Source organism: Crinia signifera, chromosome 1 (assembly GCF_055691185.1).
Source record: "Crinia signifera chromosome 1, ASM5569118v1, whole genome shotgun sequence".
In the NCBI taxonomy this organism is placed as follows: Eukaryota; Metazoa; Chordata; class Amphibia; order Anura; family Myobatrachidae; genus Crinia; species Crinia signifera.
In genome coordinates, this window is record NC_139217.1 from 262079067 (window position 1) to 262106524 (window position 27458).

General features: G+C 42.5%; 1 protein-coding gene across 1 annotated transcript in view; it reads right to left on the reverse strand.

Annotated features, from left to right (window-relative positions):
* Positions 1 to 21208, reverse strand: part of USE1 (unconventional SNARE in the ER 1) — a 48141-nt gene extending 26933 nt beyond the window's left edge. Inside the window, exons 1-4 of the mRNA XM_083181996.1 lie at positions 20999 to 21208; positions 13753 to 13802; positions 8103 to 8181; positions 4973 to 5125 (exon numbers count right to left, since the gene is read on the reverse strand). Of these exons, the coding sequence (XP_083038122.1) occupies positions 4973 to 5125; positions 8103 to 8181; positions 13753 to 13802; positions 20999 to 21100 (384 nt within the window). The 5' untranslated portion in view covers positions 21101 to 21208. The remainder of the gene's footprint in view (positions 1 to 4972; positions 5126 to 8102; positions 8182 to 13752; positions 13803 to 20998) is intronic.
* Positions 21209 to 27458: the final 6250 nt, after the last annotated feature.

The window sequence follows — 27458 nt, forward strand, 5'->3', positions numbered from 1 at the left end:
CTATTTGCCGACGGCGAACAGTGACTGACGGACAATTCACTGTCTGATAGTGGCCGTAATTCGCTGTGGTTTTTCAATGTGATTCGCCGTGAGTGTATTCAATGATCAGATGGCGAATTGCTTTCTAAGTGATTTTCTTATGCCTGTCTGAACTGTTTTTTGCTTAACAGTTCTGTTCCATCTGGTAATTACCTCTTCTAGAGCCTATGCAGGCAGTCACTTTTATTTGTATGCCTATCGATATATGTGTGGAAAGTTTTAAATTGTACTACTTTTATGAGATTATTTGAAATTAAAAACAGTTTTATGCGATGATATTCCATGTTCATATCTTTACATGTACTATTCCTCTGGCACTGTGACATGGATTTGTTCCTGTGAGGATACAAGAAAGTAGGTGCATGAGGAAATCCTGAGAAGGAAAGTAATTTGTGCACTTGGGAAGCTTCCATCTCCCTGCCTGCCGCCGTCCCCCGGCTCCCTGCGGCGGTTAAAATTTGCAGTCATGGGCAGCGAGCCCCTGCGGCATTGAATACAGTGACATGGAGGGCTGGCAGCGAATGCTCCAGCCCTCCGGAACACGGCGACTGTGCAGCGAATCCTAAACAGGATTCGCTGCACATCATCATTATTCACATTGAATACTGCACTAAGACTAAGATACATTTTAGGTGAAAAAAATGCCTGGAGCTGGCAAAGTTGTATGGGAGGCTCTTTGTGCTCTTGTACCATATGGAGTGTTGATGCAATGGGGGTAAATATACTAAGTTCTCTTTCAAATAGGAACCAATCAGAATAGACTTCCTTTTTATTTAGCACCTTCTAGAAAATAATGGATAGATCCCGATTGGCTGCCTAAAGCAACATCCCATCTGAGTACACATCTGCACACTGCCTTCAAAATCTACAAACCTGATAATTTATGAACGTTGCATTACTTCTGATGACTTCACCAAATATACTTTGATATATACCACTCCTACTGAAATGCCCTGAACACCAATAATTATATGTCCAATCTCTGTTCTACAATCAAGGCTTCTACATTCCTCTTTAATTCATTTACATTTCTACGCAACCCTCAAATACCAATATTTTACCATCATCGTTGCCCAATCCCTCCCTCCAGAAATTAAACACCACATTTGTAGTGTCGCAACCAGAGAATTGTTTCTTCTACATAACAGATGCTTCCATTATAGAAAGCATGTTATATAAAGCCACTATACAAGTTGTACCGTCTCTTTCTGTGCCAATGTCTCTAGTCTATTAGAATTAAAAGGTTTTATTTTTTTTATAGAAATATATTGTTTATACCAATTTCAACCTGGATTTTTGTTCCCAATGCTCCACAAAGACCTCCCTGATTATGGTGGTCAATGAACCACTGCTAGACTTAAAGGCCACTAATCACCTTCATATTTCATTGACTCTGTGCTGCATTTGAAAATACTAACCACTCACTTCTTATAAACCAGTCTTTGTGCCCTAAGTTTCTGCTTATGGTAAAAGTTTATGCAATTCTCAAAAGTTTTGTAAAGTGAAAATGTTTTTCATTTAATGTAACCCTTATAGGCCTTTAACTCCTTCCGTGGTATGCCCGAAAATTTCTCGGGCTGAGCTGCGCTGCAGGAGAGGGCTCTCCAGAGAAATTTCCGTGAATTCCACTATAAAGAAAGGGTGCGCCAATGGTGCCTCCAGCGGTTAACCACTAGCGCACCACCATTCCCCCTGCCGCTGATCCTCCCCCATCCCGACCCTTCCCTTCGCCGCTCGGGGAGGATTGGGGCCACTTGGGGAGGTTCGGCATTACGTGTGTTCGGGCATCCACACAGGAATGCCTGAACAGACGAAAGGCTGAGCACCCAAACATTCAAGCGCTTTAGAGCCCCCCAAGTTCCCGCAAACAGCTGAAGCTGGCAGAAGCAGCCCCAGTGGAGCAGGGGCTGCTGCAGAAGGCAGTGGCTGCCCTTTCTGTGGTGAGTATTTATGTGGCAGGACAAACCACTCAAGGGGTTAATTGTCCACTTAAGGGATTCTGTTTATTGTGTAGTATTCAGTGCCGATGAGAGGGGGAGCGGGTACTTTATACATGGGCCCAGTCCTGTGCCCCCTACCCCCGATGCAGAGACCGAGCAGTGGGAGTAGAGAGCAGAGGCTGGTGCCTCAGCCCAGCCTCTCTCCCCCACTCAGCAAACACTCAGTGCTGTGTGCTGAGCGGGGCAAAAAGCCTGTACCCCCTGCAAATGTCTGTTTTAACAGGGACATGGCCACATCCCTCTCCATTGGCCATGCCCTCCTGTCAACCATGCCCCAGCAGCACTTTCAGAGGCTCTGGTTGTATTCAGAAAATCATAAGCTTGCCAAGGACATATCACAATGCATGAAAACAACAGAAATAACATGGACCTTTATGACAGCACCCTTAAGGGGTCATCCGAATAAACCCATATTCGAACTTAGATTGTCCCTTAAGATGATAAAGATAGAGTGTGCAAAGAGACGATTAGTTAAAGTGGCCGAGAGTTATCGTGGAAAATCCACACACAAACATCATTCAATTATACTCACCATGAACTCCCTAGGTCAGTGGTTCCCAAACTGTGTGTCGTGGCTACCAGGGGTGCCATAGAGCACTTGAATGGGTGACCTGGGTTGGTGGTCAATGACCAATTCAATTTATTTATGGTCAATGTAATAGGCAAAAACCATTGTGTGTGGCTTTCAATCAGAAACTATGTGGACAAACAGAAGTGAATCCTGTCTCAATATAATTAGCCCTTAAGGATGACCTAAAAACACAATTTACAATAAGAAACTTTTGGCCTAGGGGCACCATGGAAAAAAATACTTCTTTATATTCTTCTTATAGGGCGCTGTGATTCAAAAAAAGTTTGGGAATCCCTGCCCTATGTAATCTAGCCATTGTCTTATACTTTGAAGAAAATCAAATAAACAAAACAGTGAGGTTGATCTGGAAGCTACAGAGGGGGCTATTTGGCAGGAAAACCTTAAATTTTGTTCAGACCCCATAGAGATGCAAGCAAAAATACCATAGTATCCAGTTTTATAAGCAGCTGCAAACCTAGAGTTTTATTGATTTGAATCCTCCCCTAGTTCTCTTTATCCCTATTATCATTTCTTCAGTGAACAGATGATACCCACAGCCCTTCAAACTGTCTGCATAACTGAATGTCTTTCTTCTATTTCATGCTGAATATCCTCTAGCCCCAGAGCCAGCAGTCTGAGATTTTTATTTCAACTGCCTCAGCGGGTCGAAAAAATAACCATAATAACTTGGTGGTAATGGGTGCCTTGACGGTGTTAACAAGAATCCGTGAACTTCTCAACACATTTTTTAACACACTAAGTTATTTGGCATTGACTAGGCTATTGGGAGAAGAAGGGAGCCCAGCTGAAAGGTAAAGCCCAAGACCACCTCCTGTTTTTACCATCTTCGGCCTTTCAGAACTGAGCTTTAACTCTTTACATCAGTCGGAATCCAAGACCATTAATATGTACAACTTACATTTATTCTCTTTCTGTACTTAAACAATGTATTGACCCCTCAAAATTGCGGTTTGATTAAATGTTTTCGCATTGTAATTTGGCATGGCTAATCCAATATTTAACAACTTAAAATTCTAACATTAACATTGTGTACCATAACAACTGCCCAGAGACTGCAGTGCACTGAGAGGAGACAAACCAAGGTACAAGCAACATTAAAACAAACACTCATTTGACTTGATAAGTGTGGTACATTTCTATAAGATGGTGCCACAAACCTTTTGATGATGTTACATCTGGAAAGTTCCACTTTTTCCCCCCATCTACCCTATTTTCCAGATTCATTACCCCCATCAGTATTTGGCTTTGAGAAACCCTACTTTTCTAATGGAATTAAAAAAATTGTAAACTCTCTAAACGGTGTATCGCCCTTGAGGGAGACTGTGTTGAGAAATAAGATGTTTTTTTCCCCCCCAAAAAATGTGATTTAACACACTTCTCAAACGACTCCTGTGTGCATGTCCCTCCGTGCGTGTGTATATACTGTATATATTACCAGAATTAACTAAAGATATTGCACTTCCCTTAAAATGAGTTTGGGCTACATGTGGGGTGCCTACCTCCATCACAGTGATTACAATGCAGGATGCAAGACTGACACTGGGCACACTAACAACTTTGGGTGCCGCTGCACAGCTTGAGAACACCCACAGTCTGGAGCTGCCTAGTAATAAAGGCTGAAGAACAATGCTGCCCTGCCCCCTGCACCAAGATGCGTTCCTGTCATGCCACATCCTTATTAGTGTTCATTCTAGCACCCGCCATCTTTGAAAACCCATGCAGTTCCTCTTCCCTGTCTGGAGTGTCCTGTCTGCTGTAATGCTTCTAGCACAGTGTGGTCTGTATATCAGCATTGATATGAAAACCAGACCTGTGCTAGAAACACCACAGTAGACAGCGACAGCCCAGGCAGGGAACAGGAACTAGAGTGCTAGAATGAACACTACTTATCATTCACTGACTGTCTCGACAGCTCTGCTTGTTTAGAACATAAGCGAGAGAATGCTCAGTGTACACTGTCATACTGATGTAAACATTAATTAACATACACAATGCAACGTTCTCAATGTGCCCACTGCCATACTGATTGGCCACACTAGCCTAGGTTTATGAAGGCTATGCGAGATCACATTAGATGATTAGGAAAAACATTTCTTATTCTCCCCATCCTCTTGGTCTGAACTCTGGAGAAGACTATAGGAAATTATGCTGTTTTAATGTGTGTTTGTTTTTACGTTGATAGTGAAGACTTTATCCAAATAAATCTAGATTGTTCACTTGGATGGTTCAGCACACACAGGTAATTATATGTGCGGAGACCTAAATATCATAAATTGCTGTTGCGTGTTCACGAGATTCTTCCAGTGATCAGGACCCGCCATTAGCCTCCTCACACACTTACCTTTTCCAGCAGCTCATTCCTCATTTCCCCTGTGTAGCGTGCTTGTGTTTGGAGATGGACAGTCTTGGTCACTGGTGTCCGTTCCTTGCTGATTGTGGGTGTGCGCCCAGGAGCAAGAAACTGATTAGCCAAGGCTTTCTCAGTAGGCGAAGACTGCAGCAAAATAACAGACACTTGTTACGGAGGGAGGGCTACATCTAATATCTTGTCACATAATGCGTACATCGCTAATCATACTAGGAGTATTCTGAAATGCAATTGGAAGATATACTCGTGCAAGAGATCTACTAAGAAAGCTTTATTTGTGCAAACATCGATAATTTCCAAGGTCTTGTATACAGGGGCATTACAATAAAACTAAACGTGTACGGTAAACCTCAACAGAGCAATGAAACTCTGCTTTGCAGCATGGTATGATGCATTGACTAGTAGTATTATAAATGTATGTATTTTATTACAAATATTACAAAAAAAAAAAGCACACAAAATGCAACTAGCCAAAAGCAAATACTAATATTTCATCATTTGTTCCGTATAACAGCATAATGAACAAATCATAATGTAGAAAATAAAAGTATTGAAAAACATTTTGTGCATTTACCGTATATACTCGAGTAAAGTCGATCCGAATATAAGCCGAGGCACCTAATTTTACAACAACAAACTGGGAAAACATATTGACTCAAGTGGGACCCTCACTCGAGTATAAGCCAAGGGGGGCTTTTTCAGCATAATTTTTTTTCTGAAAAAGTAGGCTTATACTCGAGTATATATGGTACTTTCCTTTGCAGGTGCACAAGTATGACAGAACATGTATTATAGGTCATGTAACACATGAGTAGCAAGTAAGATAAAGCATTACATTACAGCAATAAACATCACATGCACAGATCTAATATTGAAGATTGATTTGGTCTTTGATTACCTACTGTACTATTACACATCAGTAACTATCTAGATCTTAAAATAGACATCTTCTGGCAATAGTCCACAGTCACTCACATAACCTCCATGAGCCATTCTACTCATCCTCTCTATGACCTACACATAGGTTTACATATGCTTTCTATACTCACGCATCCCACTGACCCCAGGCAAACACTGCTGTGTGACTGGATCATACAGCCCAACCAGTTCTAACGAGGGCAAGCACAATTTTCTGATTTCAATCATTTTTGGTGAGAGTCTTAGGAGGGTATTCAACTAAGTGATTTTTTTTTTTTAACTAGTCCAGCGTTTCCCAACCTTTAATCTCTCCCGTACCCCGTGATTAGGCTTATCATTAATCATTACCCCTCCTCTCAATTTGAAATACCCACAGTACTTACACGGGAGTGCAAGTGGCGGATGCGTAGTGTGTGGTCAGGAATCTGTTCCCTCTGTGGCTGGCTTCTGGCTGTGTACTATCTATGGGGTTCTCATTAAAGCCTGTAGGATTAATGCCGCTGCTTCCTCCACCCTTGTCAGTGCGGAGCAGATAATCGCTGATGTCTGAAGGGAACATGGGTAACTCCCAGTGGATTGCTGATCGGGTAAAAGAATGAGGAGACACTGACGACTCTGCAGACAGAACCAAAAGTGACATAACATGGTTTGTCTCCATGGCAATAGGAGACTTCTTCCGCCATTACCAATTGTATTTTTGAAGTACTTCCAACTGGTCTGCAGCGTACCCCAAGGGGTTCGAGTACACCAGGTTTGGAACTGCTGAACTAGTCAAAAACACAGCACTTTTCATCATTTTTAGGTTGAATTTAGATTCGACTTATCTAATCAAAGTGACCATTTTTGGCTAGCTGAAAAAACGTCATGGTCGCAAAAAAAAGTAGATCGGCAATTTAGTTACCGATTTCTTGCAAAATTGTGGGCATTTTCAGACTAATTGAAGACATTTTTCATTGATACCAATTAAATATAAATAAGATTTGTCAGCAAAAAAAAAATAAGGCTAAAAACATCTGCAATTGAATATTAAAGTTGTATTGAAAGTTGTGTGAAGTCGTCTGCTTACAGCAGTCTAGATGACATTTTTCCTGATTTGCGGAGTGGTTGGGTGGTATTTTATGTTGCAATCAGAAAAGGAATGTGCCACCACTGTGCGTAGCAATTGAATGGTGGTTTTCTAGCTCCAGAGGGTGAGGCCATGCCCACTATGACATAGCCAAGTTTCTGATACAACATGGCTATGCCATTCATGACAGAGCATTTTTTTTTACCCTTTGCTCACCACTGTACACCACTGTAATCTTGTAATTCATAAAAATCAACCTGCTGGTGTTCTGTCTATAAAGCCAGAGAGGCCTGGGGTGTTAAAAGGCTTATCATTTACATAGTGGGTCCATTATGGTAAATAAATGATTTGCAAATGAGATGGCTATACAGTAGGTTATATTTTTAAGGAAAGGTTACAAACATTCACCAATTTTGACATTCTATTCTTTTACATTTTTTATATTTCTTTTAACAAACAAATTCAAAATGTTGAAATAATCTGCCGCCACCAGTGATGCATGTTATTTCTCCATGGTAATACAGGTTAATGATTGATGATGTTAACGAAGTATTTCTTTAAACTTTTACATGTGCTTCTTCTAGACATACCTCATACATGACTGATTACATCTTGAACTTGAAATGTCTGTCATGTGATCTGATTTGTGACCTTATTTTTCATAATAAAAGTAATTCTGAGACTTATCAAGAAAGTCATTCTGAGATTCATTAACAGTTTTTTCAAAGTGGCCTACTCTGAGCTTACTGGATTATATTGATTTATTGGGGTACTGCATCTCGGACCTACAGTAGATATAGCAATAGGGACCCCCCAATACTCCTTGACACATGACTTGGGGGCTTACCCATGTATTTGCAAATAGATGTAACCAAGATCTCTGAATTTACTACCATGTGGGTTTTTAAATCTGTTTTCTAATTATTCAGTGTGCTGGGGGGAAACCAATATGTTTTTTTCTTATTGTATTCTTTTGTCTAGAACATTAGACAGGACAGAACAACACATCTTGTCAAACGTAACTTTTAGTGCCCCCAAGAAAAGTCTTCTTTCCTTTTTGAGTATTTTTATTTTGCGCAAACTATATTTAAGCATACATTCAATCACAGCACATCTTACCAATTTTTCAGCTTCTAACAGTCCCTTTAGAAAATCCACTTTTCTGGAATACTCAATCACTAGTTCTGGAGCAGGCTTCCTGTTGAGAAAAGACAGCTTATTGACACATATTATACCACAATGGATTACTGCTTTTGTGCTACGGATCTGCACTATTTGAAATAACATGTTCTACCTGATTTTAGCAAACAAAACCTGCTTTTCATGGTTCCAAACTGAGCTTTCTTTGTTATTGTTTTTTTACTTAGCTGCAGACGGCAATCTAGTAACCATGACACATTTGTATCATGAGAATAACCAGACAAAAGGGAAATCCTGTTCTGAGACAATTTGTTAGGACGGAAAAAAAAAAATCATAACACCATTTCGGAAATGATGTCTGTAGTAAAATTAAATAGAACTAGTTTGATATAATATTCTATATCCTGTTTCCCTACCCGTAATAACCTTTTAGCCACTATTTTCAAGGGGGGCTATTTGTGTTTTTTTCTTTTGATTTTGCGAGCTTTCTTAACACTTCCAGTTTTGTCAGATTTTAGGATATATCCATCAAGTAACAATAACACTGAGGGCAGATACTATCAATCCAATATCAACATTTCAAACACAATTCTATTTATCTACTAGAGAAAATCATGTTTACTCCACCCTCACAATTAAATTAAAAAGTAGGAAGCAGAAACTGTTCCTTAAAGTATTTAAATACGTCAATATGAAAGCTGTATATTTCCCTCCTGTTGCTCCGGAAACCCTTTATTGTGCTATTTTTACCAGTGTTCCTGTAATCCATACAATAGCCAGGGTTCTGGTTCTTGGAAACATTTATTAGGACACCAAAAACAAGCATATATTATTTTTTTTTTACTACATATAAATAATACAAATTACAGGCACTGTTTGTAGGAAGGATTTCCAGTAATATTCATGGACACATCCAAACAATGACAACTGTTTTCATAAAATCAACAGAATTTGTACTTTTCCCCCAACATAAATATAACATACAAAATGTGTAATGATTCATAGCTGCAAAACATGTAACACAGACAAGTAGATTGCTAGCTTTCTGTAGGATTCATGAGAGGTACTTATGCTAAAGCGTTAAACATGGATTCAGTATTTCATAGTCTTTTGGTAGGTGTTTAGTCATGGTTAACCTTAAGGGTAACCATGACAAAAAAAGACAACACAATATAGATCATTAATCCCTATGAGTATGCGATGGAGCATTCACAGAGAAAAATTCAGCATATGTTTTTATCTTCAGGACTTTGTGATTAAAATCAGTGAGAGACGTAAAGTTGAAATATGCAGTTCTATCACACGATGCAATACACTTGTGGGAAAATGTTCCGCGTACTTTTACTGCACAAAGAACTTTCCTATTAACCTCATAAATTGATCTATTAAAATATTTGTGGTGTCAATAGTAATAAAGCAGATGAACTTGCATGACTGATGGGACCGCAACATTAAATGGGAGAAGATCTTTGTGCGTACCTTGATCAATAGATTGCCTGTATTAAATGCTTGACTGGGTCTCTATGAATCACAATTGGATAAAAAGGACTTTATTTTAGTAACATGTTTCCATGTAAGTTTAGGCCTATACTAAAGAACAATTTGGCATACAATGTGGGCATTCCCGATCGATCGGAATGACCACTGGTTCCATGGGTATGAATGATATTGATGTCGCCGCTACTTAAGAGAGGTCTATGATCTTTAATGCATGCAGAAAGATCATAGCCAGTCTTTTGCAACGTGTTCAAATCGTTTCATGTGCGTGCGCATGATGAACGATTTGGAAAAAGCTAATTGACTGACTCCCACTCCTCTCCACCATCATTAAAGAGTGATTGTACAATTGTTCGCTATTTGACACCAAATCATTTGTCCTGAGTTCTGAGGAAATTGTTAACGAGATCGGATTGTTTGCTAACTCGTTCCATGTGTATGCACCTTAAGTATAACCTCACAGTGCCTTTTATTCTCCGGATAACAATTGCCATAAAGTTATAAATCTTGCTGCAGGAATTGGCACAAACATACGCCAAACAGCCTTCTCACTACATATAGCTGCCTCCAATCAATGTCCATTTTAATTGGTACCTTCGTCCCCTCAAACAAAGCACTCAACACATAAGAAAGCGCTGACTGAAATATATTGAAGTGTTAATCAACCAATATCTGGAAATAAAAAGGTATGTTTGTACACATCTGGCATTTGGCTTGGCTGGCCAGTCGAAGGGTGTGAGAAGGGGTTCAATGATCAAGGAACACACTTTTTCAGCAACATCTCCTAACGAACATGTGACTATGGCCTTTATTCAGATCTGATTACAGTACAAATTAGTTAGGAAAATGGGCAAAACCATGTGCACTGCAGGTGGGGCAGATGTAACATGTGCAGAGAGTTAGATTTGTGTGAGTTATTTTGTTTCTGTGCAGGGTAAAAACTGGCTGCATTATTTTTACACTGCAATTTAGATTTCAGTTTCAACACACCCCACCCAAATGAAACTCTCTCTGCACATGTTACATCTGCCCCACCTGCAGTGCACATGTGGCTTTATTCTTGTTCACTCTTAGAAGCAAATCCCTTCTCAAATGGCCAAACCATGTGAACTGCAGGTGGGGCAGATATAACATGTGCAGATAGAATTAGATTTGGGTGGGGTTTATATTGCAGTGTAGAAATAAAGCAGCCAGTATTTAACCTGCACAAAAAACAAAATAACTCACCCAAATCTAATTCTCTCTGCACATGGTATATCTGACACCCCCCCCCCCCCCCCCGCAGTACACATGGTTTTGTCCATCGGAGTCCATCAAGAGTGAGCCAAAATAAGGCCCATGGTTTTGTCCATTTTCCAAACAAATTTGCCTGTTTCGGACATGGTTTACGTACATGTCCGAAAACAATGATGGAACAGTGGTGCATCCACGGGAACTGTCCTATGTAGTCGCACGCATTGCTCCAAACCCGCAACCTGACTGATGTGCTTCCAGTGTTTGGGGGTGGGCTGAGCTGACCAGTATTCCCTAAAACTGGGACTTGTTTTCTGATTGTTAGGATGCTAAGATCTGTGCCTTCTGGAATCTGCAGCATGAACAGCCCAGGAACCCTGCAAAACCTGAGGTTACTCAGATGGCCAATATTCATGTGAGTGAAATGATGGTGCGTCTTTGGACACAGCAGTGGATCACACAAACATTCAGAAGACTATTTACTTACGTCTATTTACGCAAGACGCCTCCTGCTGCTGTTGCATATTTTCCTACAGCAGCTGCATCCAAAGATGTAGCTGATATAAGAACTGCATCCATCAAGCACTAGACACAACACATTTACACATTTGCTTGTTATGCATACCAACAGCATTCGGTTTGTTCAGGTTATAATCTGGAAAATATGGGCCTGTTTCTGAGTTGAGAATAAAGTAAAAAAAAAAACAGCAAAAAAAACAAAAAGTTAATGTGCTCCTTGACAAACCATGCTGCAACAGAAGGTAAACAAATATATCTATGTTTTGCATGCAGGGTAAATACAGGCTGGTTTTGCATGTAGCCATCAAGTACTGGACTTTATTTTTACACTGCACTTTAGCTTACAGTAAGAACACGACCCTTCCACATCTATTGTAACTATTTCTGCACATGTTGTGTCTGTTCCACCTGCAGTGCAGCATGGTTGTGCCCAGGTAAGCAGATTTCTAACTTTATTCCTAAAAAGGCTGTGTTTTTGCAACTTTACCTGTTACTGTGCTTAAAATACTTTTTTTTATAGGTTATTGAAATCACCTAGCATGAATAAAAGCCATAAAGGTGGCATTTGTAAATGTCCTCCAACAAATCCTAGATGCAAGTTTAATCCTGTATAATCTGACTGCATGTGTTCCAGTGTGCAAGTGAGCATGTAACGAGCATATTCTTAAGGCCCATACACACTGGGCGACTTTGAGCTGAAAGTCGCTCAAAACAGCATGTTTGAGCGGCTTTAAGCCCAAAGCCGCCCAGTGGGTATGCCCCAGCGGTGAACGCTGCTGCGCGCTCCCGCATCATTGCCAGGAAAGCCACTCATCTGCTGGTAATACCAGCAGATAAGCGGCTTTGAGTACGGCTTTGCATAGCTCTGCGCTATACAAAGCCGTCTGCCCCCCGCTGTCGGCGCCGGGTAGGGGGAAAAGTGGCTCAGTGTCTATGCACACACACCAAAGGTATAAATCTGCTGAAGATATATCATTGTTTATATATCTAATATACAAAAGCAAACATTTGTCCTTCCGTCTTTCTACACAAATTCATAGTTTACAAGCAAAGACCGTGAAATTTTACAGACAAGTGTATTAAAAAAACAGCCGAGGCAACTAAAACAATTTGAAATCAAAATGGATTACTATTAAAAACCAAATTTTAGCTGTACGCTCATTGTGGGGCCTCACACAGGACTGGCACCACCACTAGGCAGCTTAAGGCATTTGCCTATGGGCGCTGGCTACTGGATGGTGGCACGGAGCAGCAGGAAAGAAGCCACCTGCTGCGAGGAGCAGGAAAGCAGCCACCCGCACATTAATCATCCCAGCCGGCCCGGGGCACTATCTTCAGTGAAAAGTAAGCTCACCCCCCACCTTGGAGCTGGTCAGCAGTTGCAGGTAACACACCCCCCCCTTGCCGCAAGTAGCGGACCCCCCCCCCAGCGGATAGCGGGCTACATGAAATGAGGGAGATTGTTAGACTATTCAGGGAGAGTCTCCTGCAGAATGCAGGAGGGTAGGCAACTATGGTTTAATGTTTAAATAGATTTTTGTAAACAAACATTCATAAAATCATCGGGTACTCCAGCTAGTTTAGAAATAAAGTTTTAAAATGATTTATATGTAATTTGCACATATTAAGATAATGATTAAAGCACAAAAAGGAGATATGAAAACACAACAAAAACCTGCCACTGCCAATTATGGTAACAAAGATCATAAATGTAATTAGGATCCCTTTACTTCCAGCATATAAGTTGGTGGCTTCTTAGTAAACCACAGTTTACTAGTACTAGTTTTCAGCAGCAACCTGGGGGTCAAATGTAAAGTCAGCTGACTGTTACTGGTACCATTCATGCTCAATATCCCAAAACACAATAGACTACTGGAAACTAGTCATGCTACAAAATGTGGCTTCCTTCAGACCACAGTTTGCATATATCCTAACCTCAACTGAATCATTCAACTTTAACCTTCCACCTATTTGACTTCCATTAACATATCGCTAAAGCTTCAAACCATTTGAAGTTGTATTGTACTGTTCTCTCCTCATAGGCAAAACCCTCCCTGGTGATCCATGTTCCCTAATGCAGTGAGCCAGGTCTCTAGTATTTTCTCTCTGCACAAGCTGCCATAGTGCTCTACAGCTGTCGATATTTGGCCAATAGGTGGCTACTCAGGGAGGGATTTGTCATACAAGGAGTAGGTTAATTAGGAACGGATCCATAGTATGTCACTAGAGCTGGACCAGAGCCAATATTAAATGATGGGAATTCTGTATATAAGCAACCCACACAGTATACATAAAACAATAGAAATACTTCCAAATTATGTCCACCTTTTCTGTCACACCATGCAACCATCTTCATTCTTTGTGGAAGGCCATAACTTACCTGGTATCTTTTTTAATTGAGCCAAGCATATCTTCCAAAGCTCCAACAAACTGCAAGAGTGTAAAAAGTGAAATCAGCAACTGTTTATCTTGTGTGACTATAGGGATTTTAGTACACCATGCATAGGTGATAAATAAAAGATCTTTCATAATGGATCTCTTCATAGTCTTTTATTGTGCTCCACATTGCCAGTGACTAAAAGCTGTTTAAACTAAAACCCTAGGAGTCAATGTAATGATTGCTGCATTTCCGTCAATAAAAAGCAACAAGTAAACTGTAAAAAAAATGCATACAAAATGTCCCTTCAAGATATTTGATGTCTGCCCCTTTTGGCACGACCAAGCAATTCATTAGATTAGTGTTTCTCAAACTCGGTCCACACACTACATGTTTTCCAGGTCACCCAGCAGGTGCACAGGTGCATTCATTACTAACACATTTTAAAAGACCCACAGGTTGAGCTAATTATTCCACTTGCTTCTGTGAGGAAACCTGCAAAACATGCACTGTGTGGGGTACTACACTACTGCTGTAACAGGGCGGGGGGGGGGGGGGGAGAGACCCAAAGGGAGGAAGCAGACACTGGGGGGGGGGGGTGTCACCTCCCTGTACTCACCTCGCCCCCTGCTAATCAGAGGCAGCCGCACAGCCAGGTAAGCGGTGCTGCAGCTTCCGGGTTGTGACAGGTAGGGGGGGGGGGGGGAGCAGCAACAGAAGGGAATCCTGCCGCTGATCTCCGCCGGGGGATGGGTGCCTGTCCGGCGCTGATCTCCTGCTCGGCGATCACTAGGGAGTAGACACGGGAGCGTGCAGCTGGCGATTTATCTCCAGCAGCACTCCAAATTACTGGCAATATGGTCGCTCAGCGACCATATTGCAAGCGATTTCTGCCAATATCGCCCCCGTGTTATGCACCTTGGATTGCTAAATTTCTAGAAGGCAGAGCTTGAAACAGTTTATTTTCTGTTTAGCCAAGCAAATTTTCAGCAAGTAATCCTACAAAATGACGAATGGCAATCATGACAACTGGGAATTCCGTTATGGCCTTGAAGTTCATGGCAAATTTGCAGAAAGATGTGCGGTTCTTCCACCAATTGAACGGTTTGAAAATGAGTTTTATAGAATTTTATTTGCTCTCACTTTTAGATATTTTCATGACCATGGTGTGAAAGAGCTAATAATCTATTCCAAAATTACATTTATCACTTTCACATTTATGAACACATTCTATTCAGTTAAATAAGTTTGAAGCAACAAACTCTGAAATGGATTTACTGCCACCAAGTGGCTGGAAAACATTACACAGCATAAAAAATAATGCATAAGTGGTCATACTAAATTTACCACAATTTTAAACAAGTAATCCAGTACAATATGGAGTCCCCCCTTCCCCCCGGATAAATAGTTTTCATTAAAGAAATTTGTAAAGCTACACAGAGGGAAGGGATACTGAAAATAAAGCTGGGTATGCACTGATAAATACATTGTAACGTGCGAGACATCAGTGTGTGTGTATACCAGATGTGTCTGAATGATGTTGTTCACAGACATATTGGGTTGGCCCTGCAGCACAGCCAATGCCATGCCTGGCTGTGTGTACAGGTGATATGAATGAAAGCAAGGATGTCCCAGCTGTGGAGGCAAGTTCAAATGCTCGCCCAGTTGTGACATTGGCACAGAAACATTGACTGGACGATTAGTGTGTATGCTTACCAAATCGGCCACTATGTCAGCATATTGTGTATACAGCCTAAAGGGGTCTACACACAGGGAGATATGCAGAGCATTCTGAGCAATACTAGATCACTCAGAAAGCTCAACACATAGCGTTTAATCAGTACTAGTCTTTTTCGGCAACAAAACTGTCCCTGCCCGGCGATATTACTACCTGGGGAAGCACATCACTATGGCCCTTACACAAGGAGCGATGTAGGGGTATTTTGTAAGCTATCTAGTTAGATTCGCCTTGAAAATGCCCTGAAATCTCCCCGTGTGTACGTCCCATAAAGGTGTGTACACATGGAGCAATATGATTACTGGCAATATATTGCTCAGTGTCTCCTGTTCATCAGCGATCAGAGATGAAAAGGAGACACTGCTGGGAGAAGCCGAAGGGGGACATAGCCAGGGTCAGTGCGCGTGCCGCAAACCTGCTCCGGGGGAGGGGGGGGGGATAAGAATAAATACAAAGGCTAGAAGTAAAACAAGACCTTTATTGATCAGATACATTATAACAAAGGTCAATTCAGGGGGCACACACTTTTTGTTTTTTTTTAGATTACTAAAGTTTCTCCAAAATCTTTTCATGCATTTTATTTCACAGAACATTAGCCATTGTGTTGCTCAATGATACATTTCATAGAAATAACAGGTTTTAAAATAACAAATATACAGTACATTTTAGCATACCATGCAGTCAATCTCACAGCACTTACATTACGGTTATGTTGTGCTGTCATTTTAAAGGGCTAGGAACTAGTCACAAATGTACTGCAAACATTTCTTTCTTTTGCTTTGGATCAGTTGCTAGATACCAAATTCATATGGTTACTTCATAATTATGCTCCACTATATAGAGACCTATTTATATTAATATATGACCACACTTACCTGTATACCCCTTTCACACTGCAGCTGTAACATGGTATATTGCCATTTTTTAAGCATTTCAAACCCAGTATTTGAAAAGGGGTTTAAAAAAAAAAAAAAAGGATCCTACAGAGTTCTAAGCAGTTTCAGGTGGGCGATAGCTGCAACACGCAGCGAGAGAGAGACTGTACTTCAAATGATGTGAATGTGAGTGATGGAACCTGTGTATGTGAAGGATTGGGATAGTAATATTCCAACCTCAACTCCTTTACTGTTACCTGGAGCTGTGTGTGAAGTGGAGACCACCGTGTGACAGGGCTACAGGGGAGTCTGTGGCCAGTATTCAATGCTCCCGATTCACCGTTTTTTCGGCGAATCGGGCTGTTTTCACTCCACGGTGAATTTTTTTCTCTGAAAATATGATTTACCCTATTCAATGTTCACTGTTCGCCGAAAGCGAATGCCGGCCAGTTCTCCGTTTCATGCTCGCTGCAATTCACTGGTGTATTTCAATTGGGTTTTCACTGGGATTTGCCGAGAGTGTATTCAATGCTCAAATGGAGAACTGCTTTCTCCATTGATTTTTGCCATGATTCTCCATTTTACATTCGTCATCTTTTTTAGGTGAACTGGAATGTGATCCTTTAAAAGAAAGCGAGTTTTGTGTCAGATTTTTTTTTCTGTGAAGGGGCATGCTATTATTATTCATGTGCTTGCAGCACATGAATATATTTTTAATTATTATTTTATTTTTTTAAACACACTGGTTCCAATCATTACATATGCACGATCCTAGCGGCTCCCTAGCACAGCCCCCTGCCAGCTCTGGGGGGCTCTCCCTGAGTCCCCGACAGACCTCCTTCCCCCACAGTGTCCGGCGCAGGCAGGGAGGCTTCCATCTCCCTGCCTGCAGCCGTCCCCCAGCTCCCCGGCGGCATTTGCCCGGGGGCTTAAAATTCGCCGCATAGGGCAGAGAGCCCCTGACGTGTTGAATAGGGCCGACGGGCAGCTGCCCGGCGAATCGCTCTACAGGGAGAATTGGGGCGAAAGTGCAGCAAATCCTACACAGGATTCGCTGCCGCTCCCGATTCCAACCATTGAATACCTGCCTGTGTATAATTGTTTGAGCCATGTTTCTGTAATAACCAGCAGGTTGAAGTTGTTTGAAATGAAGAGTTCATGGATGGATGTTAATTTGTTGCCAACAGAGCGTGCATTCCATAACGCACATTTTAGTGATTTGGAGGAGTAAAGGAAGACATTCGATGTTTATAATGTTAGCTGGATTACTAATTTTCTGAGTGTTAGGTGCCTGCAAGCGGGGCAAGCAGCTGCGGCCTGTTTTCAGTGAAATGTCACCAGCTAATAGAAGCTGTAGCTGCAGGTGGTTTGTGAATGTTGTTTATGGCGACAACTTGTGGATGTTATTGTCAATGTAGAGATATAAGTAAAAATGTCATGCTTGTTAATAAGAGGGGCGTGGATAATTGAGGCAGTGGTCATTTCTAAACACTACATTTAGGAGACTCAGAGCCGGGCACAGGCATACTAGGAAATTGCCTAGGGCAGGGGTTACCAAACTTTTGGGAATTACGGCACCCTGGAGTATCATACATTTTTTCGTAGCACCCCATGGACAAAAGTTTCTTATTGAGTACTTTAAATATATATATATTAAATTGTGTTTATATGTGATCCTTAGGTCCAATTATGTTGTGAGAGACAGTATTTACTTCGGTTTGTTCACATATTGTATGATTGGAAGACACAAGCACTGATTTTCCCTATTACATTGACCGTAAATAAACTTAATTGATCCTGGACCACCATCCCAGGGTACCCCTGCAAGTGCTCTGAGGCACCCCAGGGTGCTGCGGCACAGTTTTGGAACCACTGGTCTAGAAGGTAGTAAAATGGAAACCTTCGTATCAACTGTAACAAAGAAGGAATACATAGAGCTGGAGCTGCTGTTGTTCAGCAGGGGACTGGCAGTCAGATCACCAACCGCCAGAAGGGGAAGTGCACACGTCTCCTTCTGATGGAGCTCCCAGTCAGTCCCTGTTGGTCCCTGCCGCCTTCCCGCACCCCCCCCCCCCCCTGCCGGTCTCCCTGAAACGGAGAATGGTCCGTCCGTCCCGTCTCCCCCCCCCCCCCCCCGCTGCCCGAAAACTGGGACGCGCGTCCCAGACAGGTGGAGCGCCTCTCCGCCGGCGCTCGACAGTGGGGGGCACCATCTGTATTGTATGATTGGAAACTACAAGCACTGATTATGTCTATTACATTGACCATAAATAAAATGAATTGGTCCTGGACCACCATCCCTCTGAGGCACCCCAGGATGCCGCCGCACACAGTATGGGAACCACTGGCCAAGGGCAACAACCTATGCCTAGGGGCAGCAGCTTTACCGGCATCCAGACTCCGATTTCCCCAGCACTTACCCTGGGACACTGGCAGGCACTGCAGCTGCGGCTTTAACTTCCGCCTGGCAGCCGCAGTGCCAGCCTATAATAGCGCACCAGCACCCCCATGTGACATGACATGCGATGACACTGTTCCTACTCCTCCGCCAGCCACCGCTGCGCACACAGGGAGAAGGAGGAGGTACAGCACTGCAGTGTGTCATGTTCCGTTCCCGGCCCCTCCAGCAGCATCACCTTGTGTGAACAAAAGCCTCAACAGGACCGGTGGCACACTTTCTTTCACTGCACTGCAATCTGCAGCAGCCAGTGAAAAACGGACAGTGACACTGACAGGACAGGCCCCAGAGGGCTAGCCAGCCCAGGCCATCATCACCTCGCCTGACCCTCGTCGCCCGCAGAATCGCTGAGGAGCCCGGCCCCTACACAGAGTGGAGCAAGAGGCACATTTCATCTATTTTAACTACACTGCTTTTAATATATATTTCACCCACATTGGCTAGTATTCAATGCCCTGGCGCGTGGCCGATGAGGGGGGTTTGGAAGGTGAGGATGGCTTTTTTTTAGCAAGGAAAAGCCATCTTCGCAGTCCTGCACGCTCACCGGCTGCTCCCCCTATTCTACATTCCGGGGGAATCCTCGCCGTCAGAGGTGCGGCGAGGATTCCCCAGAACGTCGAGGCTCACCGAAAATGATAGGGGGCGCCAACAAAAAACTTGCCAAGGACGTCTAATGTGACTGCACACTGAGCAGCACAGATGACCATAGAAAGCATACACTCAATATGCTGTTGCACTCAATATGCTGTTGGAAAAGCATACATGCGCAACAGGGCAACCCTGTTTATTTCACCTCGCACTCTCATGGGGGTGCACAGTAAAACGAGCGATGAGGCTCTACTGTATTTGAGTGCTTGGAAACAAATCAGCCCATTAGGCATAATTTCAGAGACGAAGCATACAACTTTGGGTACTTATATGTTAGTTGGGCGCCCACTAAGCCATTTGCTTAGTTTTCCGCGTCCGCTCGCCACGCTTCGGGCTCGGTGGCTCGCTGCACTATATAAAATCAACTCCATGCCGACATGGATAGTGGGGGTATGAGCTTACTAACTATAGTGGACGCCCAACTAACATAGAGGTACCCAACTTTGTGTCATGGGAAGACCAGTATCCGGTCGATGGATCTACAATGTCTAGATCGAACACGCTTAGCCGAACCATCTAGTTATAGCCTAAAGATAGCTTGACAGTAACGGCAGTTAGACAACAGCGTTAGAGCGACAGGAGTGTGGTCGGCAGTCACATGATCCATGTGAGTTTTTTAACACTTTTTTAGTAACGAATGTTACAGGTCGACTTGGTTCATACTTTGCTATCCAAGCGGACATAGAGCAAGACTATAATAGTGTGACAAGCATAGCGAGGCTCCGTGTACAAAGCATGGCGAGCGCAGCGAGCTATGTGTGGGGACACTGTGCACACATAGAGTGTCCATGGAGACCACTGTGACATTCCGCACCAAAAAAAAAAAGAAAAACTCATGCCGACCACGCTCCCATCGCTCTAACACTGGTGTCTAACTTCCATTACTGTCGATATAGACCTGGTTGACTATCTTTTGACATCTAACTAGACGGGTTTCACTAGCATGATCGCTCTAGTCTACTCTAGACAGTGTCCACCTGCTATACTATAACCGGAGGACCACCTAGACTCATTGCTTTTGGGTGAAGCAGAGTATCCAGCTGGTTTTATCTGGTGCCTGATGCACAGGTAAGCTTGCCTAAAATGATTTGTCTACACCACAAAAAAATAAAGAAAGAGTAACTTGATTCTACTAAACTAAATTAAAACATGGGATGTTGGCAGTACCGCCACTAAACCTTATGCAGGAAACTGCAGTGGGCAGTGACTAAGCCTTTGACTAAAGTATGAACTGGGGTCACAGGCATCCCCCCCGGACAAAACACACCGCGTTCCGGGGTCTTGTCCGGGTCTGGTGTTTAGTTAGTCCCTATGAAATGTGCCTTGTACAGTAGCTATAAAAACAATTGTTTATTGTGTTAAATAGACAGGCAGCAAGACAGGATCTAAAAGTCTGAACAAGGCTTCTATTCAAATTAGGTGGCAATTGAAATGTACGATGCACTGACTGGATGAGTGCAGGGGAAGGTGCAGGAGGAAAGGGACGAGAACCCTGCTGAGAATATCATATTCATTCCTAGGACCCCTCACCTTCTCCAGCCTCCACTCCCCGTCCTCTCTCCGCTCGGAGGCCATGGCCTCGCACCGAGACAGTAATCGCACAAAATTCAGCTCCAAACGAGACTTCGCCATGTGTACAATAACAGGGTACCAGCTGTCCTTGTACCCGGGTGTAAACACTCACTCAGACAGCGCCACCTCACGTCCTATTCTCGCCGCCATCTTGGGTGAGGCGGAAATAACACGTAGACGTAGGATTATTTCGATTACAAAATAACAGTATTGTGTGGAATTTATCATTTTTCTTTACAAAGACGATGATTTTATGACTATAGAATACGAGTAATATATAATTTACCAACATGGTTCTGTCTGGTAGGGGCTTCTGAATACAAGGCAGTATATTTTGCTAGCTCACAGAAGCTGTCTGCCACCAAAAGTACGACATGCACTAGGTCGACATGGCAATGGTTGACACATGAAAAGGTGTGCATGAGTTGTTGTTTTTTTTGGATGGGGGGGGGGGGACGACTTTATTACACCTCCAAACTTTTATTATTGTTAAATTGTGTGGAGGGGACAGAGCTACCTAGCAAGCCGGTGTGGCATCAGGTAGATGGGGCTTGGTCTAGAGACACAACCCCCTTTTTCCACATTTTTAGGGCCGTGCCCAGTGCTCCCCTAGCAGCTGTGCAGCCCTCAGCTCTCTCTTAGGAATGGCTGTAACCATCGATGATTCAAATTCATCGACGGTTTATGGCCAACAATATCAAATACTTTTGCCATTGTTTGGAGAGAATCAGATAGTTTCTCTCCATCGATGGCTCAACAAAACCAATGGTTTACATTTAGGTTTTTTTTCAAAGTGCCGGGACACTGAGGGCGGGATGTATTAATATACATCGCCGCCCTTCGCATGGCAGCCGCCGCGATGCTGCCGCATATGTACTAACATATACCCCCGCGATACCTGTGATGTGGTCTACGGGGGTCTCCGTCACCTCCCGGCGGCTGCCAGCGTCCCCCTGTGTCTCCTCCTCCCCCCTGAAGCCGGATGTCCTCCCAGCTGTGACACCAGGGGGAGGAGGAGATCAAAGGAGGGGGGGGCGCGCGGATGGCGGGCGGTGAAAGAAGCCCATAGGCTTCTATAGGGTATCGCCACCCAGGGAGTGGCAATACCCTGCCTAGCAAAAACGGCGCGGACGGGTATTGATACATAGGAAAATGTGGTAAAACGGGTGTTTTACTGCATTTTCCCTTTAGTACATCCCGCCCTGAGCCCTGCCCCCACATTATGTTTGGCCCACAGGCCAGTCAGTCAAAGAAAATGGATGAACATTGATAGGTAAAATTATCGATAGTCATCCATCACACAGTTTATTACTATCAATGGTTGGTTGCAGTATCACTATCTATGACAACGATTGATGGTGACTGCATCGATGGCCATTCCTGCTCCCTCCCTGCACTGAAGAGATGCTGTGTGCATGGCATCTCTTTTCAATAGCTGCTCTGAAGTGATCCCCATGCCCGTGGGACATTGCCACCTGCGGGAGGGACAGCAGGACGGTCTCCAAATAGCGGGACTGTCCCACTGTGATCGGGACAGTTGGGATGTATGACTTTATCAAGATTTACCATCCACATGGACTGGGAATGTTAAAGTGGCCCAAAAAATGGCATGCGAAGCTTATTGTTTTGCATAAGTTTTGGTTAAATAAAGATCATGCACTCTCCTCCTATCCCTAATCCTATCCACTAAACCACCATGCATGTAGTATGTAGTTCTATGCAGAAACAAACAGGGACTAACTGAAGGTAGGTTGCAGCAGAAGGCAGGTTATAAGTGCATTTGAGTGGGTTCACCACTGAGGCTGATTTACAAAAGTGGGAGTGAAATGGGAACAACTTTAAATGAGATGGGAATTGAAGATTTGAGGTAAGATTTTCAATGAGGGACCAGCGGCATTATTCTTATTTGGTGGTGGTGCGGGGAGATATTGTTAGAGGGGTGTTCAGATTTATCCATGACATTCAAAGAGAGGAGGGTTGCAGAATTGGGGTATGATTTCTAGTGAGGGACGGGGGTTGTCATATTTGGGCTATGATATGAGAAACAGGTCAGATCTGAGGTCTGATTTAAACAACTTATCTGTAGTGCATGGTATACCAGAAGATATCTGAGGGAGAGCTGACCAGCATAGTTGATTAATGGTTCATTCTACTTAATGGTTATAACCCGAATTATACTTCCAGGCTTGGGGCAGTACAGTAGTGTACATCAAAGTGCCGTTTCTTCTGCAGTGACAGGAGCCGGGTCCCGCAGCACTCACCTCCTGTTACATATGAAGAGCTGGCACTACAGAAACCCTCATCTCCAGGGGTAGCCATCTCTTCGGGGATACTGGCCATGCCCCCAGAGTGACAAAACAAGATCCTCACAATACCATGCCCCCTCTAAATGAAGCCCTGCCCTTTCTGGATGACCATGCTTCCAGCCATGGAGATGGTGTGGCAGGGTGGTAAAGCAGAGTGCACACATTGGTCCCACCACAGCCGGTGACTCCTCTTTGTCCAAACTAACTTCAACGAAAAGAAGACGTTAGAATTCAAATTAAAAATGTAATTTGTGACTACTATATACAGTAATAAAAATTATACCTGATAATGCTATTAGTATATTAATTTCCAAACATAAATAAGTGTGGAAAGGAGTGACTATACAGTACAGGAATCTACTATATAAAAGCGAAAATTTGTCCTTCTGTCTGTTTGTCTTTCTATGCAAATCCATAGTTTACAAACCAAGATCGTGATATTTTACATACAAGTGTATCAATACAAGGCTGAGGAAACTAATTTTTTTTTTAAATTAATTAAAAAACCACAATTTTACACTCATTCATATTACGAAGATCACTGGTCACACCCACTGATACAAGCTCATCACAACATATGATCAGTGTGACTCACACCGATGTACTGGATTGACGATAATTTCTGAATTGAGCAAAATTCAGGGTCCCCCAGCAGCACAGAGTATATTAGGAGATGCATAATGTGCTGTGCTTTAATGTAATTTAATGAAACAACTAATGTTATTTATACTGTGTTTAATATTTAAATTGATTTTTGTAAACAAACATTCTTAAAATCCCGGGCAACGGGTACTTCAGCTGGTATTTTCATAAATAGCAGTATGATTCAGATTGCCACTAAATTTCCTTACAATGCTATAAACATTAATACAAATTTAATTAAAAGGAAATTAATAAAGAACTGTAAAGAACACATATTTTATATAAAAATGAAATGTGTGAACTAATAAAGGGACATATAGTAAGGTTTGCCTGGCAAAAACCTCATACAATGGTAAATAGTTTCTACAAACCTAATGAGCTTAATAAATGTTCTCAAAGAGCTGTTTGTTGGGAGAAGAATTTATCTGAAATGCGTTTTTCCAGAAAAAGATTTATTTTTAGAAGGCCATTTAGGAGGGAGCAGGAAACACGTCTTGATGGATAAGAAAATTAAGTATTAAAATATCAAATTAATTACTGTGTTACAAACATGCTGTCAGGTCGTTTTCAGTAAATATACTTAGGAGGATATAGGAGAGAAATTTAATAAGATAGGAGTTGCTATAGGCAACCAATCAGATACTATCTATTATCTTCTAAAAGGTGCTAAATAAATAAATAAATAAGTCGATTCTGATCCATCTGATTTTCAGGGCGCCCCCCGGGTGTTTTGGGAGAGTAGCAAGTATGGATTAGCATCACACTGGGAGTGATTCTGATTTGGATGCAAGTGTCCAATGTTTGCCCTCTATACATGCATCTGCGACACACTGCCCATGCCTCCTGATGATTACCGCTGGTGGACGCACATCCAAACTGCATAGAGATCCATTGAATTTTGATGGGCATATCTAGTAAGTAACTGGGGGGGTGGCTAACAGATGGGGGTGTCAGCAACTGAGTCTGAAGGTGCCCACACACTAGAAGGTTTTTTTTTTTTTTTTGCTGATTGGCGACCGCAAATTGGTCGATATTGATCTGATGCGCTCACGCGGATGTTTTGCTAAATCTTCTGATCTTTCATGCCGCATGAAAGATCAGAAGATTTAGCAAAAGATCCATAGGAACGCATATGGGATCTTAAGAGAAAAGATTTCAAGGCTATTTATGCGCACATCTTAAGATCGTAGATCTTGCAATTCCATGACACTTTGTTCAGCTGATGGGGAGATGATGCCGCATTTTTGGGGTGGTGACAGTGTTGTGGTGGTACGGTCTGACGGCACAAGTGTGTCAAGTGTGTGCAAGGCAAGCCGTGGTAGCTGCAGTCACACGCAGCCACTGCAACCCTAAACATGGGGCCTGCTGACTTGGTTGCATGTGAGCGCTATGCTATATAGCGAAGCGTTCACATGACAGTGATGCATTTGCAAAACTTTGCAATCAAATCTGGCATGTGGGGCAGCCTTGTTCTCTGCTGCATGGCATTGCAGTTTTGTGATTATTCTAAAACGCAACCTGAATTGGGCCCTACCCAGCTATGCAGCCTACCCGGTTCCAACCCAGTTGTACTGGCTCCAGCTTGGTGCAGCCTTCTAGATTCCAGCATGGTCCTATCAGTTCCACCCAGGTGCAGCATACCCAGTTCCAGCCTGGTCCTGTGGGTTCATACCCGGCACAACTTACCTGGCTCCAGCTCAGCAGAGGATGATCTTTTCCAGCTGATATAATCATCAGTACTTCCCAACAGCAATGTCAACAGTATAAACCATTCCTTTGGCTCTAGTCCAATTGTCACAATTATTCTCAACTCAATGGATTAAGCAAAGACCACTGCCAGATTAGACTCCGCGCCTCTACCTTAGGTGTGCACCAATTCCCTCAAACTCATCAGTGAACTCCATAATATCTCCCACATGTCTCTTGAAGACCTCACTTGCACCTGTCCATGTGAAAGCATTAGCCCAGACCTCCTCAATTCCATTACTCTGTTTCTACCGTTGGCCTACTATGGTGACAACCAGGAACAGAAAAATCCACACACCAGTTGTCCACTGATAGTGCTTCTTTTTCACAATTTGGCAGGTTCATACCAGCGCCAGTAGGTGCCTCAGTAAAATGCCCTTTGGCCATTCACATAAAGATGCAATTTATTAAGGCTGTATTAAAGTTGCAGCCACAAACACAACCCCGTCCACCTCCAATCCAACTGTTGCTAAATACAGAGAATAAAGCAAAGGCGTATTAACACACACCACTATCTCATGTCAGTGGTACTATTTTCTAGTGATAATTATGGGAGAATGTATGTACAGAAAATTACTACATAATTGTGTTCAAATCCATATTCCCAGGAGTTTCTTTAGTCTCTGGTTTGTTTTTGGTGCTGGTAGTTGTGAAATCTATTTAGAAGCTCTGCTGTGCCTTAATAAAGATAATGGTTGTTGTTACTATCTAATTAAAAGATAATAACAACTTTACCATGATCCTGTAATTAGTGTAGTTTAGTGATGTATAGTAAATAAGATTGAAGTTTGAAAAAATTAGTTACACATTTTACAAAGCTCTTAGAGCTTTCATGTAATTGGACATTTAATTGCCATAACCATCCACTTCTATTTAAGTGCTAAACTATGTGTAAATCCAATGTGTAGGTTTAAATACTTATTTTCTTGTCAAATTGTTTCTGCAGATTCTTGAAATTGAGCTGTTTAAAAGAAGCATTGTTTAATCCTGGAAACAGGTAACCTTAGTGCCATAAATGTGTCCCAGTTGCCTGGAGGCAAGATAAATATTGGTGAACCCTTGGATTTAATAATTGGTTGACCCTCCTTTGGCAGCAATAACCTAAACCAAACATTTCCTATAGTTGCATATTAGACCTGCACAACAGTCAGGAGGAATTTTGGACCATTCCCCTTTACTGTTTCAGTTCAGCAATATTCTTGGGATGTCTGGTGTGAATTGCTCTCTTGAGGTCATGCCACATCATCTCAATCGGGTTGAGGTCAGGCCACTCCAGACGGCGTATTTTCTTCTGTTGAAGCCATTCTGTTGTTGTTCTACTGCTGTGCTTTGGGTAGTTGTCCTGTGGCATCACCCATCCTCTGTTGAGCTATAATTGCTGGACAGATGGCCTTAAGTTCTCCTGCAAAATGTCTTGATAAACTTAGGAATTCATTTTTATGTCGATGACAGCAATCTGTCCAGGCCCTGAGGCAGCAAAGCAGCCCTAAACCATGATGCCCCCTTCACCATACTTCACATTGAAAGCATCTATGATTATACTCCTCACAACTAATGGTATTTAATGTGTTTAATGGAATTGGACTGTTAAAAACAAGGAGTATATGCTATCAATTTAGCTTGATCTGATATTGGATAACACATACTAATAATTTTCGCCCAAAGCAGTGTTTAATCAATTATTTTATTTAAAAAAACTCCATATCCCGTGCATGTGGTCTCAG